Source organism: Humulus lupulus, chromosome 4 (genome assembly GCF_963169125.1).
Source record: "Humulus lupulus chromosome 4, drHumLupu1.1, whole genome shotgun sequence".
Lineage (NCBI taxonomy): Eukaryota > Viridiplantae > Streptophyta > Magnoliopsida > Rosales > Cannabaceae > Humulus > Humulus lupulus.
In genome coordinates this window covers 244,666,672-244,681,477 of record NC_084796.1, presented here as the reverse complement: position 1 = coordinate 244,681,477, position 14,806 = coordinate 244,666,672, and the positions used below count along the sequence as shown (strand labels likewise).

Here is a 14,806-nt window from a genome sequence, read left to right as displayed (position 1 = left end):
CAGTTGGTTCTGGAGGAGAGTCAGGTAAGCCTTTGGGAGTAGAATATTTGACTATATAGTCAAACTTTCCAGAGGGTTGGCCTAACAATCCTATTTCCTTTTCTCCTTGAATTAACCGCTGCTTAAGTCGTTTTCCCGAGCTCAGACGTTTCTTTGGCTTTGGGAGGTTGTAATGCCCCGGATTCCCTATTATGGTTAATGGCTGGATTAGTAGGCCGGGAGGGCCATAACTGTTTAATTATGCCATTAAATGTGTTTATGCATGTTTATGAGAATTATATTATCATATGATGTTAAACGCATGTTTGTGAGTCCACATTTGTTTACAGGGGTATTATGGTAATTTGGCCCGTTGAGGGTATAATTGAATATTTGTTGTATGTTAATGATATATTGTGAGACCACATTATAATGTGGATTGGTTCGAGAATTTCGACATGAGACGATCGTTAAACATGATTTATTGGTTTGGTCATAACAGGTTTGAGCTCGGAGCTCGGGGTGAGTCTCGGGGTGATATTAAAGGCTATCGCGTTACCGGGGATTTTAGGGTAACGGGTTATGAAGTATTGGTGTTTGAGGATATTGAGATTAGCGGGAATTGGGAAGCGTTAATTATAATTAACGGGTTAAGCTAGAAGTACCAATTTTACCCCTAGAGTAGTTTGAAAGGCTTTAGATGTCACAAGGGCATTTTGGTCTTTTTAGGGGAGGATATATATAAGGTTTAGTGGCTGAAGGCTGTGGAATAAAACAGTGTAAAAACAGAGTTTTGCCTCCTCCATTCCCGTTCATCACCCTCTTCATTACTCCTTTGAGGTTTTGAGTTCTAGGAGTGGGATCAAGCTAAGGAAATTGAAAGGCAAGGTTGGAGCACTTGTTTTAGCTGGTGTGGGAGGTTTAAAGCTAGTTCCAAGGTGAGTTTTTACTATATATCACAGCTGGTGCTCTGTTTTATCTTTGGTATTTAGTTCATGGTTTTTGATGTGGGAAGTGAGGATTAAAGGGAGTTCTTGGTGTTAGATGATTGGGTTTTGGTGAGGAGGTGTTATAGGTAAGGTTTAGGGGTTCAATTACATGTTTGGAGAAGGTTTTAAGATGATTCGAGGGACTGGTTTGAAGGGAAAAACGCAGGGTTAAATTCTGGTTCGTGTGTGGCCGACTTGCTGATCTGGGCTGGGCGCCGCGGCGCAGCAGGGGTGCGCCGCGGCCCTTGGCGTTTGGCAGGCAGGGAGCCTCTCTGTCTGGAGGCGCGCCGCGGCGCAAAAGCAGGGAGGGCCGCGGCCCTTAGAGCCAATTTTGCTAAAATAAGGTTTTTAGCTTGGGGATTCAAACCATAGGCCTCGGGGTTGGACCTAGCACCCGGTTGGGTAGTATTTGATGTCTCGGGGGCTGGGATTTGGTTTGGGAACCCTTGGTTATCATTTTTATTGATGAATCCTATATTTTGGTTATGACCAGGTGACCGTCGAGGAATTTAAAGGTTGATCGTTCTCAGGGGTCGTTCATATTATAATACTCACTCGAACCAGAGGTAAGAAAACAGTGTATGAATACAGCTGCACCCTGTATAGGTATATGACATGCGTGGTTTGATACTTGAGGCATGTTGGTTGATATATGTGGACATGGATTGCATATTAAATGCTATTGAACGCTGATTATCTGCTTAAGACACTGACTAGTCAGGGACCGACTCTAAAGTCGAGAATTAAGCATTGAATGGCTCTATAGCATTAATGCCAGACCGACCCTAAGGTCGAGAAACTTATAAGCGCTTGCCTGGTCTACGACCAGATGATTATAGCCAAGGTATATGACCCCGGTGACTGTCTGTCACAAGGCTAAGGGACGTTGTCCACAGTTTCGACTCTAGAGTCGTGAGGAAGGTTATGTTGGTGACCAATCACCATGCACCTGTCCTGATCAAGCTTATGAAAGAAATCACCTATTGGTTAAGCCCTGGTGACCCTATCGTCGCTTGGCTAGAGGGAGCGATGCTCATTATTGTGACTTTTGGCTATTGTCACTTACTTGTTGGACTGATAGTCCTGAGGGAATAACTATGATTATTGTTGATATTATATCCTGCTATATTGTGTTTTCTTGCTGGGCCTCGGCTCATGGGTGCTTTGTGGTGCAGGTAAAGGAAAGGAAAAGCTTGGCCAGCCTTGAGAGGAGAGCTTGGGCGATGTAATGTACATACAGGGCCGCTTGACCGCCACGGTCAAGGAGTTCTCAGAGGGACTAGGGGTTTACCCTATTTTTGCCGCTTAGGCCGGCGGAGTTTGTATATCTGGGACTGTAGCAACTCTTTTGTAACTTGAACTACTTGTAAACATTTTAAAAGGCTCATGAGCAGTTTATTTACTTAATGAAAAGTACCCTTTCCTTTTTACTGGTTTTACACCTTAACCTGATAATAACACTTAGATCACGTTTTTAACCAAAGGACTCGGGTAGCGGGTCAAATTTCCGGTTCACCGTTCTCCGTAACTGTTCTGGGGTAGCCAGGGCGTTACAGAGGTCTTCTTCTGATCTTAGACAACTTTTGTAGTCGCAAACATCCCAATACTTATGTCCATCTGAAGATTCAAAAGCATAAATAGGACTACCTTGAGAATCGAAAGACTGGATTTCCACATCAGCCGGTGTGACGGATGTCATCATATACTGGGTGGTAAAGCAACTGGGAGCCTTGGTTTGAGTTCTGTTTATTTCGACAGAGCCATCTTCTCGTTTATGATAAGATGGTTCAGTAAGAGTCTGGACAACTTTTTGGGGTTGATGGAGCATCTCATAATTTGTTATCCATGAACTTGGCAAAATCTTGACAAGATCATCTGTAGAGATTTGCCTTGGAATATGAGTGCATGTTGGAACTTGGGTAGAGTCCACTGTGACCAGTAATGCTTCGTCAGCTGTTGGCAAGGAAAGATCTAGAGCGTGATCTTGGAGTCTGTATGCCATTTGGTAGTGAAGGGTAGCTCCAATGGAGGTGAGATCTTGGTCAATTCCAGAGAGTTGGACCTCTACTTTAAAAGCAGCAGTTAAGCGGTTGTCCTTGAGCGACATATTAAAGTTAGGAAACAATGTAGTTATTACTGTTCCTGCGTTTAATGTAGTCTCTATGGTGGCAATGCTTGCATGTTGGTATTTCCTCATTCGGGTGTCGAGCAGACCCATTCGGCAGCCGATTGGAAGGCCCTTTCGGCCATGAAGAGAAATAGCTAAGCGAATGGCACCAAAGTGTATGTGGGTGAATCCTTGCGCAATCCACTCAGGAATAAACTCAGGAGGGATCTGTAAAGTGACAAATTGGACCTCAGGAGTAGGTCTTAATTGGCACTCACTGAATTTAGAGGCTTGGATATATTCTTTTGAGGCTTTATAGGATGGTTTGATAAGTGCTTTAATGGAACGGGTAAAAGGAGTGATGGATTTTGGGAATATTTGGTACGGGTTGATCAAGGGAAGGTTGTTGTTGGCAATCTTGTTTTCTTCAGGAACATATGATAGTTCATAAAGGAAATCAAGTTTATTGGCTGTGGATTTACGAAAAGATGGGGAAGGAGTAAGTGACAAGGGAGATATTATAGGAGTACTAGAACTTGCAGAGTTTGTGGATGATGTTTCTTTAGCCATATTTTGAGATAGAGACTCGTCAGTAGGATAGGATGAAGTATGGCTCTGATACCATTTTTCCGCAAAACTACCCCTTCAGTATCGGTCAATTTGTACAGAGACATATATTTTTGTTCTAGTGTTTCTTCGAGTTTGGTGACCTGATCTGCTTCATTTTTTGACAGATGGAAGGCTTCAAGGGCCCTTGTTATTTTGCGAGTATAGTCGGATGGGAATGTCTCCCAAGGAGCATCGTCTTCCGGTTTGGGCCACAGTTCCGGAGGTATAATCTGGTTTTTCTCGAACAAACTCTTTTGGATGTCCATGTACTCTTGGCCTCCAAGACCACATAATGGTTCTTCTTTTGACCCATAGACTTCGAATGTTGGATTGGTAACTATATTATGTTCTGCATCGAGCTTGGCATTGATGCTAAGGAAGAGAACAGTATAACAGTTCATTAGGCTGGCAACATTTGGGCCTGGTGGATAGATGAAAGTGGGCCTGTTATTTTGGACCATTTTCCATTCTGCTGATCAATAATTGCAAGAAGCTTATGAACATAAAATGATTGTGTGTGTGTGTGGGGGGGGGGGGGGGGGGGGGGGGGGGCAGTTTCCTTCATATATATATATGCCTCATTTTGTCAAGTAAATCCAATGGTTATGTATTGTATGAACAATCTTTTTCATGTAAATTTTGGGGAATGAGAATGTGGTGATCTGATCAACATCTTGGTGAGAGAGGCTTTTAGTACAAAACAAGTTTGGATCTTGGCAAGGGAAAATCTGACTTGACTTTCAACTTGATGAGTTCAACTGTAGCAAGCCGGGTGGTTTTCTGATGTTTGGTTGGATATGCTATTTTACCAAAATGTTTTTCGAGCTAAACCTTTGTTGCGGTAGATCACTTACAATTTTTTTTTTTCAAATCTTTTGCAAAGAATTATTTTCTTGCTTGGCCTTATTCTTGAATGGATTAACTTCACTATAAAAGATATAGGGTGACGCAAATAATTCTAGGGGTGGAAAAAAGGATAAAGACACAATAACACAACTTGAAATTTACATGAAGTTAATGTGTTTGGATTTATCTTAAACAAGTTTGAGTTATTTTCGAGTTGATCTGTTTAGTAAACGAGTCGTGTTCAGGTTGACATGTATAATATCAAATTGGTTCGTTAATGATCTATCTAAAGTCACATGCATATTTATTTTATTAAGCAGTTAATACTTAATTGTGTTAGCCTAATTGTACTTATTTTTTTTTTCTATAAAACATGTATATTAAACAGGTCAAATGAGTCATAAAAGTGTTGAACATAACATTAATAGTCATAAACAGGTCAAATATTTTGTTACGCAAGCAAACACAATAATTTATTTTTCATTATGGAATACATCAAGAATCAAGAGCAATCTCTATAGGAAAAGTTTCACATTATATGACCCAAACTTTTTTGTTCAAAGTATATAATGAAAAATTAATATTGTCAAAATCTTTCAGTCTAGAAAAAGGAAAAGTTGAAATGGAAAGGATAAGGAGAAGGTGACTAATAATTGAGAGACCCAAATTGACAAGGTGCACTGAATATATAGTCTATTTGATTATTAGTTATTGTTTTCGATACGGTAAATTATTTGGAAATTATAAAAAAATTACAGGATGTATAAAAAAACCACGTTTAAAGAAAACTATTAATGATAGGGGTGCGCCTGCCTAGAGCTGTAAATGTGGGTGGCCTGGCCCGGGCTGACCCATATTTTCGTGTCTTCGAATAATTTGGACTGGGCTGGGTCGGGCTTGTATTTCAATTTGTGCCGGACTGGCCCATATTTAAAAGAGTAAGCCCAGCACAGCCCATGGACCCAGCCATGTCGTGTTGGCCCACTTTTAAGCTCATTTTATTATTGCAAAAAAATGTGAGAATGGTGAATTGAACCTGACACCTCTTTTTTAAAAATCAATGGACTCACCACTAGGGCTGGCAAAACAGGTCACGATACGATAACACGATACGAACACAACACGATTAATTGACACGAATCAACACGAATTGACACGATTAACTACAAAATTTAATAAAATATATCAAATAAATATTTGTACAAATTTTGTTTAATCATTTTCATATAAATAAAATGACAATCATAAACTTCACGATCTAATTTAGGTTTTTTGTGAAAACTATTTCATAAAATTCAACAAAATTAATCATTATATTGATTAATTAATTTTTGACATACCGATCAGAATGACGATTTTCATTAAACAGATCATAAACAAGTAACACGACACGAACACAGTTATAAATGGGTTGACATGATAACACGAATTGACAACCCTACTCACCACCAATCCAAATACATTTCATTGATTAAATTATAGTTTTAGATATTTTTATATACTTTTTAACAATACTTTACACAAAATTATATCAAAGATAATTATTAGAATTTGAATACCTAATAATATATACTAAAAAATTTAACTCGCAAATCTTAAAATAAATTAATATAATTATAAAAATATAAAATTGAGAAAAATAATAAACTTTTATTATCATTTTAATTTATAGATAATTCCCAAATAAAAATTTATTATCATTATTAATATAAAAATATCGGGTTTTTTATCGTGCTTTCGGGCTAGTTTGTTTGTGCTCTCATATTGTGCCTTCGGGCTTGTCATGTCGTACTGTGTCAAGCCGTGCCAATTTTTAATTCATGTCGTGCCTCGCCCAAACCCATATTTTTTTGTGTCGTGTCGTGCTTGTGCCAGTTTCGTACCGTACTAGAAAGTCCGACACGTATTTACGGCTCTACGCTTGCTCCTACCAAAGAAAATTCCTATTATCTTATTATACCACTTAATATTATTTTGCATTTAAAGAATAAGATACATTGAATTTATTTTAAATTATTTCATCTCTGGTTATTTTTATTAATATTTAATTGTCGTATATAAAAGAGATAAGTATCAATAATCAATTCATATTAATAAATCATATATCGTGGAAAAAGTAAAAAGTATATGTATTGCGTCCCTACATATATTTCTTTTAATATATTTATTACATATGTTTATCGTTATTGTAACCAAGCTCTGAAACTCTCTCTACTGTAACTTCTTCACTACTAGCTCAAACTTCAATCGGATTGGAACCAAGTTTCCTAGCCATGGCTGAGTTGATCCTCTCTCCAATTGTTGACAAAATCATTGGGCGTTTGGGATCTGATGCTGTGAAACAGATCTCTCTGGTTTGGGGTGTCAACGATGAGCTCGATCAGCTCAATGAAACCATTTCAACTATCAAAGCAGTGCTTCTCGATGCTGAGAAGAAGCAGTCCCACAACAACCAAGTCAACAACTGGCTCCACAGGCTGGGCAATGCAGTTCTTGAAGCCGACGACTTGATGGACGAGGTCAACACTGAAGCTCTACGACGCCAACTCAGGATGTCTCGAAACCCAATGGCCAACCAGGTATTTTCATTGAATCTCATAGGACTTTTTTTATTTAATTTTAAATTTCAAATATTTATTCAAATATATATATATATATATATGCCACTCTACAGATATGCACTTTCTTTTCCGGATCCAACCAACTTGCTTTTCGGTTCAAGATGAGTCGTAGAATAGAAGGCATCAAGAAAAAACTGGCTGACATTTCCAAGGATAGAAACTTCCTTTTGGAGAAAGGAGATGGAGAGACTTCGAGTGATAGGAGAGTGAGAGATACTCACTCCTATGTACGTAAGGAAGATGTTATTGGGAGAGATGGGGATAGATCTGTTATCATAGATAAGCTTTTGTTGGAGAGTTGTGAGGAGAGTGTCTTGGTGCTAGCCATTGTAGGCATAGGTGGGTTAGGAAAAACCACTCTTGCTCAAAGTATTTTTAATGATGAGCAAGTTCAAAAGCATTTTGAGTTAAAGATCTGGGTGTGTGTGTCTGATAATTTTGACTTGAAATTAATTGTGAAAAAGATCATTGAGTCTAAGACGGGTGAGAATAGTGTGGGAGACATAGGAATGGAGCCGCTACGGAAGAAACTTGGGGAAGTACTTGGTGGCAAGCGGTATTTTCTTGTGCTAGATGATATGTGGGTGGAAAATCGTAAAAATTTGTTGGAGTTGAAAACTTTAATCACAAGTGGTGAAAATGTAGGGAGTAGAGTTGTAGTGACTACTCGGAGTGAAAAGAGTGCTAAATTAATAGCTAGCAAACAACAACCATATCAATTGGGGATTCTTGATAAAGATCAATCTTGGTCTCTGTTTAGAAAAGTTGCTTTCGAAAATGGATCACAAGAGCTCGAAAACAACACTAGTATCGTGAAGATTGGAAAGGAGATTGTGGAAAGGTGCAAAGGAATCCCCCTAGCCATTGCAACAATAGGAAATCTATTGTATGGTAAAAGTAAGGAATCAGAGTGGTCTTCTTTTAATAAGGAGTTTTCAAAAATAACAGAACAACAACATGATGATATCTTACCCACCCTTAGATTGAGCTATGATCATCTTGCCTCCCATTTGAAACTTTGTTTTGCCTATTGTAGTTTATTTCCTAAAGACTATGAATTTAAGGTGAAAGATTTAGTTAGCCTTTGGATGGCTCAAGGATTTCTTAAGCTCTCAGATCCAAGTCAAGATCAATGTTTGGAGGATGTGGGTTATGAATGGTTTATGAATTTGTTGGAAGGGTCATTCTTTCAAGATGTTAAAGTAGATGAATGTGGTATTATAAAAAGATGCAAGATGCATGATCTGATGCATGATCTTGCAGTTCAAGTAACAGGAGCAGAATGTGCTACTTTTGCAAATATCAAGGAAACTACTCATCACGTGTCCTTTACAAGTCATACTTACTCCAAAAGTGAAATATCAGCTTCGTTGGCTCATGCTAAAATGATTCGAACAATTCTTCACTTTTCTGCTTCGAAGGACGAGACATTTTGCGATGCAATTATATCAAACTGTAAGTCCATACGTTGTTTGGATTTGAATGATTCAAGTGTGGAGTTAGTATCAAATTCTATTGGGAAGTTAAAACACTTGAGATATTTAGATCTCTCGGGGAATCCTGGACTCAAGATACTTCCCAGTTCAATTACTAATTTGCTGAATTTGCAAACACTGAAACTCAATCATTGCTCACAACTCCAAGAACTACCTAGAGATATTGAGAAACTCATCAATCTTAGGCATCTTGAACTTTCTTCATGTGTCGAATTAAATTCTTTGCCAAGTGGACTAGGTCAGTTGATGCAATTGAGATACTTGGATCTTTCTCTTAATATTGATTTATTGTCAATACCAGATTCAACTAGTGGTTTGTCGAATTTGGAAACACTGAAACTCAATTGTTGCTTACATCTCCAAGAACTACCTAGAGATATTGAGAAACTCATCAATCTTAGGCACCTGGAAATTTCTGATTATAATAAATTGGAGTATATGCCATGTGGATTGGGTCAGCTAATTAATCTTCAGACATTATCGAAGTACGTGCTGATGAAGAGAGAGAAATCTATCCCAAGGCATGGTGGTGAGCTAAAAGAATTGATGAGACTGAACAACTTGAGAGGGGATTTGGAAGTTATAAATCTGAGACATGAGAAAGATGTGGCAGCAGAGTATGAAAGTGCAAAATTAAAGGATAAAAAATATCTTCGATCTCTGACATTGGAGTGGGATTCTCATGTTGAAATTGATGAGGTAGAGACCATTGTTGGTTATGAAATGTCAATGGAAAGCCTTCAGCCACACGGAAATCTTCTAGAACTAACCTTAAGAAATTATGGGGGTGTCAACCTCTCCACCTGGCTCTCTTCACTTATAAACTTGGTCAACTTAACTTTGAAGGATTGCAAGAAATGTGAGTATCTAGTTTCATTGAATCAATTCCACTGTCTCAAGGTTTTGAATCTTCAGAACTTGGAGTCTTTAGAGTACATATCCAACAATAATTGCAATGAAGACTTGTCTGGGTCAACAAAATCATTACTGCCATCTCTACAGGAACTTTGGTTGATTGGATTGCCTAATCTAAAGGGATGGTGGAGAGAGATTGTAATTAGTGGTGAAGAAGAAGACAAACACATGTCCTTGCCTTATCTCCCTTCTCTTTCTTTATTATCTATACAAGATTGTCCTAAGCTGACTTGCATGCCACTTTACCCGCATTTGGAATATCTGACTCTGGAGAACAACAGCTTGAAGCCATTGGAAGAGACATTAAGAATGAAGATGAGCAGTAGCGCTGCATCTTCTTTCTCTCCTCTCTCCAAATTGAAAACACTACGTCTAACTAAGATTGAGGATCTAGAATGTCTTCCGGATTGGTTCGAGAGCCTTACTTCTTCTGTCAATTACTTGTGGATTGAGAGTTGCCCTGAATTGAAGGATCTGTGTCCAGGTATTCTACATCTCTCGTCACTTCAAAATATGCGGATTGAAAATTGCGAGGGGTTAGCAGACATGCTTAATGGTGATGGTGATGATGGCATTATGTGGAAAGCCCTAAGTGGAAGACTCTACTCGCTGTCATTAAGAGAGTTGCCAAATATAGTGACTGTTCTTCCTAAGGGAATTCGACATCTTACAAGTCTGCAACAACTTGAAGTTTCAAGGAGTGATAGTCTGACAACAATTCCCGAGTGGATCCACAACCTCAAATCGCTTAAGAAACTTGAGTTTGATAGTTGCCCCAATCTGACATCATTCCCTGAAGGAATTCGAAGCCTCACCACTTTGAACTCACTGTCCATTATCAGATGTCCCATGTTATTGAAGAGATGCAAAAGGGAAATAGGTGAAGATTGGGATAAGATTTCTCATATACAACACTTGTTTTTATATCCAGACCCCAACGAAACGAAGAAGAAAATGAGGTATAAACGTGTATGTGGAATATTTGTTTTTATTTCCTTATCAAATTAAAATAAATTTCTTATGATTCTGCAAATCCCTCTCCCCTCCCCACTTCATTTTGATATGATTTAAATTACAAATCTCAAAATAAAATAAAAACAATTTTCAGCAATTTGATAGGAAAAAAAAACAGGGTAACATTGACCGACTAAGAAAATGTGTGCTTTTCTTCTGTTTAATTCAAAATGTTGAGCTTATGATTTGATTGTTAAGAACTTCTTACTTTATTTATTATTATTATTTTTTTCGGTTCTTGAAAGGCTGAAGCATATTAAAATCACATTTTGTGGCGATTACATGTTGGTAATATAGAGGATTGACTATGGGTTCAAATTACATTAATGTTCCACTTGGGACTGACTGGTCATTACTGCTACTCCTGGTTATAAAATCCAGGCATGGAGTGAAGCTAGTTATAATTGTTAATGTACACTGTCTAGAAAATTGTCTTTTAACTGATTTTACAGAGCAAATGAGGATAAGAATATAAGCTGACATTGCCATTGATTGAAAAGTTGGAGTCCTTCCATGTAGTTCGTTTTGATTTTTAATAGATATATCTGATGAAGGGCTCTACTGAATTAGTAAAGGAAACAAAATATATAACTCTATATTCCACTTGGCACAAAGAGAACGATTGACAACGCGGAGGCTTTTTTTTTCCCATAATTGTAGAGGATTTATTTTGGGACCTTTTATTGTGCTATTTTGGGTTTCTGTATTGAAAAGCATTATGTATCAGTGAATAATAATGTTTAATTATTGAGATATTCTTACAATCTAACTCTGTTTCAGGCCACTTTGGAGAAGATGATGACCATGAGAGGTATAAAAGCAATGCGGATGATCCAAATAAAGACACGAAGCTATTAAGGCTATTATCATGTCCATTCATGATGGTTATTTCTTTTTCTAGCTCAGAAGTCTCACTCTTGTGTACCGATTGAAATCTGACTTGTTTTTGAGGTAAAACTAGCTTTTTTCTTATTCTCTTTCCAAGATTTGTCAATGATACAAAGCTTGTAGGGTTAAAGTGCTGCGCATTTTGAAAGTTTTCTATAAATGACTTGCACTTTACAAATGTTGCAATGACAGGAATGTTGTATTCAAGTTTGTTGCAGTAGATTGTTTTTCCAAATGGAGATGGAAACAACATCATCTTCACTACAGATGAAGTTGTGGGAGCTGTTGGAGTTACTGCATTGCCATCAGAGGATTTTGTATCAGAAAGGAGGAAATTGGAGTATCTTGAGATGCAAGTAGAACTTATGAAGGTAATACTTTCTATTCTTCTGCACTATCTAATAAATTTTGGGGGTTGTGAAAAGAATGTGCTTCTCTTCTAAATGAGATAGTTTTGTGCACTGCTTTCTTCATTCTTACATGTATCACAAAATAAATATGGAGTAATGATCAATCAGTCCCATGACTGGCGCTTAGCTGAGTTAGCACATGTTGATGGTGCTTTCAGTTATGTCTGGCTGCCGCAGACTACAACTAAGTTTAGGTCTAAGCCAATGAAATCTGTAGCCCCTTGTATGTTTCTTTGTTTACTTGATTGATTCTACATTATTTAATGCAGGGGAAGAGAGAGAAGAAGAATAAGCAAGAATGAAGGAATCTAAGGGTAGTGAGGAGAATGTGGCATTGAGAGAAATGATTGTTCCAACCGCAAGAGAAGCACAAGAGCCAGCGAGAGCAAGAGCAGTTATGGGAACTAAGTCGTGCATTGGCTGTTTTGAGCTTCTGTATCTGTAAGAATTAGACACTTTAAGCTCCCTTGTCCATTATTTTGGATAATTTTAGAAGATGTATTTACTTTCAACTTGTTACATGCTATCAGTGAGTAGAGAACGTGTAGAGTTCCTTGGGCTTGTAAATAAGGAGCTGCATCGCTACAAGGAAATCATTGAAATGGAAACTTGTTATGTTCGTTGTGAAGTTAATGTCATGTTCAATTTTTTTGTGCATGACCAACTAGAGCAGAGATTAACATCCAAGGTATAAATGTTGTAATTCATATCAATTTACTTTTAGGAAATATTAATTTACTTTTCTATGCAAGCATATTGACATATTAGGAACTCCTTAATTTATCATCATTAATTGCTTGAAGAGATAGCCAAATAAGGACTGTCTACAAACATTTCCACTAGTATTTCTCTACTTTCACTTCTATAAATACTGTTGAAATGATAGTTCTCCCATTTTGGTGATTATCTAGAAATCTTTATAATATCTCATGCTCATACTGCCTTACACAATTAACCATGTATCGACTTTCTAATATTTAGTATTGTGATTTAGAATCTACTGGAGGACAACGTGAACTTTATTTAATCATATACATTTCCTAATGTATTTATTATTATTTTTTTTGTTACTTCAATTCGTTTTTGACTTGTACTCTTCTACTTTAAATTTTCAAACAGAGACAACGTTAAGCTATTTCTAGTTCTATTCGTAGCAGAAATGTCTAAAAAAGTCGCAGTTAGTCCAATAATCTGCACTCATGGTTCACAATTTTCTAGTTTTTCAGGTATGCAAGTCAAATGTGAATCTGTTATTTGTTCATGATTATAATGGTAATCAAATGGCAACTATTTGATTAAGCTTTCTTTTGCTTCTTTATGTCACCTTCTAACTGCAAAGGTTTTTCTACAGGTTGTGCTGATCCTCTTCCTCTGGGGTCTTCTCATGTGGCTGGGATGTTGGCATTGATTTGGGTGATTGGGCTTGCTTGGATCAGATCTTGGCTGCAAGAGTTTTTATAGAAGCTTCTTCTAGTCACGTTTAGCTTCTTGAAACTAGACCCCTTGGTGTTTGAATCGAAAAATAGTACTTCTCTGCATCAATTCAGTCAAATGGAGATTGATTAGTTTCTTTTGGTATTCACGTTTCTCACCAACACACTAATGGCGTAATTCTACCGAACTTTGTTTGTTTTTTGGTTATTAGAGACCTTGTATCATTTTTAGTAATTGTTGACTCACAATTTAGCCTAATTACTCTTTTCTCTGTCTAGAAATTTTTGTTTTCTTTCATTGAGGCATTTTGTGGGATGATGTTATCCAACAGGATGTTCTTGGGAACTCATCTAGATTTTTTGTAGCCATTGGGCAGTGAATCTTCTGAATCTGAAATTTCTTTGTAGTGTTCCTCTTTTCAGAGCCTTTTGGCAGTTTATTTTGACATTTTGGGTGTTGCTGAGCAAGAAATGTTTTAGCTAGTTGGCATACTTCTTCTAGCTTAACTAGATACTTGTTTTCTTGAAATGGTTTTAGCTTGACAATATTCATTACATTACAATCTTATTCTTCTTGACAAAATGGTGAGTATATTACAATTTTATACTTGTTTCCTTTTTAATTTTCTGTGTGTTGAAGTTGGATTTAAGTATATGAAAAATAAAATGGGGATGTTTAGGCATAGGTTCTCTTGCTTATTGGTCAAGACACTTTTCTATTAGTTATACTCCTAACTGCTATGAATTTGTGTTTGTACATTCACGCTGTCACAATGGTCTTTCTGAATACGTTTGATGCATTAGTATGTAGTTTACTTCAGTTTTGATGTTATTAATTCGCTTCCATACTAAATCATGTTTATTTTCTGAGACAGATACTTTTTCTTGAGAAGTGGCTATTATGACGAAGCAAGAAATGTTGCTCTTGCCCTGTTCTTTCACACCAGTTTGCTCCTCTGGTATATGTCTAGTTCTGCACTATCCCTTTTATAATATCTGATAATTGTGGCTGTATTTTTATTCTTTTTCTTTTTTCTTTATACATGAGATTAACTGCTTACATTTACAGAATGGATCAACACTGGGGAGGTTATGGTGCCTGCAGATGTTGCAGCTGCTGCCTCAGAAAAATGTAACAGAAATGTTAAGAATGGATGATCACATGAGTCACGGTTACTGTTTAAAAATCCTTATATCTTGTAGATTTGTTGTAATCTGTTAATAAATCCCGATTATAATGGGATATTATGTAATTAATGCATTTATTTAATCTTATAAATAGACTGGAAATTTTCATTTGCCGAGACAGACAATTTGGTACTAAGAATACTCTGCGAAAATTATTTTCTAAAAGCTTTGAGAGAATTTCACCACTCAATAATATTGATTCGTGAACTAGGTAGATTTTAACTGTTGAATCACGTAAAATCTCGTGTTTTTTTTATTAGCTTTCTTAATTCAGTGTTTAGTGCTCTTCTAATCTAAGTTGACGAAAAATG

General features: G+C 37.1%; 1 protein-coding gene across 9 annotated transcripts; it reads left to right on the top strand.

Moving 5' to 3' along the window:
• The first annotated feature begins 6,690 nt into the window (after nucleotides 1–6,690).
• On the top strand, nucleotides 6,691–14,606 carry LOC133831499 (putative disease resistance protein RGA3). Of its 9 annotated transcripts, XM_062261826.1 has the most exons (10): nucleotides 6,691–7,109; nucleotides 7,205–10,521; nucleotides 11,357–11,527; nucleotides 11,657–11,835; nucleotides 12,144–12,315; nucleotides 12,405–12,562; nucleotides 12,994–13,100; nucleotides 13,226–13,449; nucleotides 14,183–14,266; nucleotides 14,377–14,606. In XM_062261826.1, exons 1-3 carry the CDS (start codon nucleotides 6,804–6,806, stop codon nucleotides 11,373–11,375), a joined length of 3,642 nt encoding a protein of 1,213 aa, XP_062117810.1. In that variant the 5' UTR covers nucleotides 6,691–6,803; the 3' UTR covers nucleotides 11,376–11,527; nucleotides 11,657–11,835; nucleotides 12,144–12,315; nucleotides 12,405–12,562; nucleotides 12,994–13,100; nucleotides 13,226–13,449; nucleotides 14,183–14,266; nucleotides 14,377–14,606. The 9 variants fall into 9 exon arrangements, 8 of the variants coding, with proteins under 8 accessions (XP_062117810.1, XP_062117813.1, XP_062117812.1 ...); XR_009892525.1 differs by lacking the exon at nucleotides 7,205–10,521 and having other exon boundaries at nucleotides 6,913–7,109; nucleotides 13,226–13,892; XM_062261829.1 differs by lacking the exons at nucleotides 14,183–14,266; nucleotides 14,377–14,606 and having other exon boundaries at nucleotides 11,683–11,835; nucleotides 13,226–13,755.
• Nucleotides 14,607–14,806: the final 200 nt, after the last annotated feature.